We start from the raw sequence: 3,665 nt of genomic DNA, 5'->3' as shown, positions 1-3,665 counted from the left end.
TCGGTGCCGTGAGGCAGTTGGCTGGATTATGGTGTGTGTTACAGGGGTGCGAACCCTTTTGCCAGAGGAGGGGGGTGGCTTATATAAAGTACGCCAGGACCCCGGCCATCCCCCGTTACAAGGAGTTCAATGTACATAAAGATGGGGCGTTACTGATAACGCCAGCTATAAAATGATATTAATGCCCTTGAAGACTACGGAATGAATGCTTGACCGTTGCTGTCCTGGCTGGCTCCTGGTCTTCAGTAGCTCGAGTGGTTTCTTGTATGGTCGAGTGATCTCGGGAAGGAGGGGTATCCGAGTGATATGATTGGTCGAGTGGACTGCACTCGAAGTCTTTAATTGGTACTCCCTGTTGTCTCTGGGGTACCTTTGCTTCTAGGGTAGTGACCTTGGGTAGGACGTATAAGTCAGGCCTATGAACCTACCCTAGGTCTATATCCTCATCAACCGGCACTATGCAGATCTAACAACCTCCGCATAATATCGATCCCAAGACTCCACCTTCACAAAACATACATGCGAAAATGTGCACGCTATGTGGTGAAGTGTTAGTATCACACCACGGATTACAAATACTTCGCACACAAACAACAATAATACAAATATACAACAACTCATAAAATCAGGGTTTTTTAATCAAAATCCAACTCATACAATGGAAGTGAATAAACCTTATATAGGTAAGATTGCAAATTCCCTTAAGAAGGCTCAAAGTAAAGCAAATGGTGTCCATGACCCTGCCCAGCCCGAGTGCAACCAAGCTAACATCGTCCACACCATACTTGTTCGGACGAAGCTGCAATGTTGGTTGTGGAAGGGTGAATACAGGGGTACTCAACAATTTTCAAGAAGGGAGACGACACACATGACATGAGCCGTCATCGCTGAACTTTCGCTTGAAACCAAGAGTCCCCGACAGTCGTAGCCTGCTCGAGAGAAAGCTCTACGACGACGCCTTCAACAAGGAAGTATTGTCATGGAGACCACCATAGCCAAACTTGGAAAACCAAATTAGGACTCTCGAGGAAACAAGCCATGGGTAGGCTAATGTAGAGCGCCCATGGCCAGAGCACAGGAGCTTCCCCACCGGCGCAACACCGCCGATCGTGGGGCCTGAAAGCAAATCACTGCATCGAGGGACCATCCCTGAAGGCGATGACGAGCGACAACCTTTGTTGAGGGAGCCAACAGCTAGCACAGCCGTCGTGCATCGGCCCGGAGCAGAGGAGGGGTGATGTAGTGGAGGGAGGTGGCCGAGAGAGGAGTTTGGGGTGCGTCCTCACTACCGCCGTCCGTCGACGGGGCCTAGAAGGCCTCCTCCATTAACAGTGAGGTGAGGATGGGTGGCAACGATGCTTTACTGGGTGGTGGCAGGGGTGGCCACAAGAGTGGAGAGAGCGACCCGACGGGTAGGCTAGGGTTTTCGGTCCTGATTAACAAAATGTAAGAAACAACATCAGCCACTTTCAGATCTTAGTACAAGAACTACTATATTATTTTTCGGGGTTGATCAAATAATACTTGAGGGATTTGATTAAGATATAGAAAGAAACATGGACAGCATTTTTTTTCAACATTTCGATGAACACACAACTATTATTTAAGGATATTTTAGGTTTGATCAGGCATATTTTTGTAAGGATTTGATTAAGATATAAAAGAAGCATGACATGATTTTTCATTCCAGCATTTCGACAAAGCATAGAAAATAAGCAAGAAATGGAACATTTCTGCATCTCAGTAGCAACAAGGACAGATAAGGAATTGCACTTGAATTCACTTTGCAATTCACATCATAGCATTAACTGAGCTTGATAAACAAAACGCAAGAAACATCATCAAACATTTTTAGATCACAGTACATGAACTACTTTTCCGATAAAAAGAATATATTAATATTCGCGAAGATACCAATTACACGCAGCCTCTGCATCAATAAGATGTCCGAAGACATCAAAAATGTAACAGCAGTACAGGAACTACTAAATCATTTGAGTGTTTCTACTAAAGATCACAGTACAGGAAGATTCAGATATAGAAAGAAACATGGGCATTGAATTTTCATATCTCAGTAATCACATATGCAGACCATGCCTCAACACATCAATTGTTATTTTAGGAAGACTTTCAGATCTCAGTACAAGAACTATTACTTCAAGATCATTCAGAGTTAACCAAAGACATTTGAGAAATTTGATTCATATACAGAAATAAGCATGACACTGATTCCATTCGAGCATTTCGACAAACACACAGCAGACTGCATCTCCGATATCACACCTGAACCGCTACAGCCACCGAACTGACAAAAAGAACAGAAATCCATCAGTGCTTGGACCTCGGCGAGGTCCTCCTTGCCGCCGGCGCCTCCGCAGCCTTCCTCTTCGGTGAGGTCCTCGCCGCTGTCACAGCCGCCGGTGCCACCGCCTTCCTCTTCAGCGACTTCTTCGCCGGCGCCTCAGCGGCCGGAGCAGGAACCGCCGCAGCACCCAAAGCCTTCTTCCTGAGCGGGGCCTTGGCCTGAACAACGGCAGAGGGCTTCTTCTTCCCGCCGCCCTCCAGCTGCGCGGCGGCGATGCGGTCGAACTCGTCGGAGAGCTTCCTGACGCGCTTCCTCTTGGCGGCGGCGGCGATGGTGACGAGCGGCACCCCCTCGCCCTCCGACTCGCCGGACTCGGAGTCCTCATCATCCTCCACGACCTCGCGCCGCATCGCCTTCTCCTGGGCCGCGACCTCCGCCTCGTCCTCCGAATCGTCGTCGTCGGAGCCGAGCGCGTCGTCGAGAGTGGCAGGGGCGGGCCCGTGCCCGGCGGCGCGGACCTTGGCCTTGGAGGACTTGGCGGAGACCCTGGCGTCGCGGCGCGCGGTGCGGCGGAGCTTGACGAGGTTGCCCTCGATGCGGCCCTGCAGGCGGAGGCGCTTGGCGGCGAGGCCGCCCATGGACCAGTGAGCGTCGCGGGCCCAGCAGAGGAGCGCGTCGGTGACGGGCGCCGGCGGGTCGACGCGGTCGCCGGGGAAGACGCGCGGGCGCGGGAGGCCGCCGCCGTAGAACCTGCCGGGACCGAGCGCGACCACCATAGTGACTTGAGATCCGGCTGGCTGAACTGTCTTCTTCCTCGGCCTGATGCTCCGGCGATCTCTCTGCTGCTCTGTGGATCTGGATGACGGTGGGGAGGGAGGATTGCGGCGGAGGGGGTGGATGGGAGAGAAAGGGGCCGGTGAGGGCGTTTATAGGTGGAAGAGAGGCGCGCGTGGCAGAGAGAGGTGGGATTGGCGCCACAAAATGGCGGTAAAAAAGCTTGGCGCCAAATGGAAATGGCGGGAGCCCCCTTGACAGGCCGTTCCCGTTCCCACTCCTGTCTATGGGCCTGGGCCCCGCTTCGGAAGCTTTCCTTCACCTATCCGGCTCTCTCTCCCTGCAGGTGGGCCCGCTGTCATATTTTTTTTTCTTACCCAAATCGTGTATTCATTTGTGGTAGACAAAAAAAAATGTTTACCTTTACTTTTTTAGTCTCTACTCCTAATGCACGAGTTGGTGAATCGTCTCCGCGGTTTATTTTCACTGGTTTTTTTTGTCTCTCCTCCCACCACCCCCTCTCGCCCTGGTCCGCGGTTTATTTTCTCTGGTCTTTTTCGTCTCTCCTCCCACAAACCCCTCCCAC

The 3,665-nt window shown here is 51.7% G+C and overlaps 1 protein-coding gene across 1 annotated transcript; it reads right to left on the bottom strand.

The window, feature by feature from the left end:
- Positions 1–2,113: 2,113 nt before the first annotated feature.
- On the bottom strand, positions 2,114–3,261 carry LOC119288091 (60S ribosomal protein L22-like). The gene has a single exon (XM_037567713.1). It carries the CDS (start codon positions 3,079–3,081, stop codon positions 2,329–2,331), a length of 753 nt encoding a protein of 250 aa, XP_037423610.1. The 5' UTR covers positions 3,082–3,261; the 3' UTR covers positions 2,114–2,328.
- Positions 3,262–3,665: the final 404 nt, after the last annotated feature.

Source organism: Triticum dicoccoides, chromosome 4A (genome assembly GCF_002162155.2).
Source record: "Triticum dicoccoides isolate Atlit2015 ecotype Zavitan chromosome 4A, WEW_v2.0, whole genome shotgun sequence".
In the NCBI taxonomy this organism is placed as follows: domain Eukaryota; kingdom Viridiplantae; phylum Streptophyta; class Magnoliopsida; order Poales; family Poaceae; genus Triticum; species Triticum dicoccoides.
Note: the sequence above shows the minus strand (reverse complement) of the source record. Positions and strands in the feature narration are given on the sequence as shown.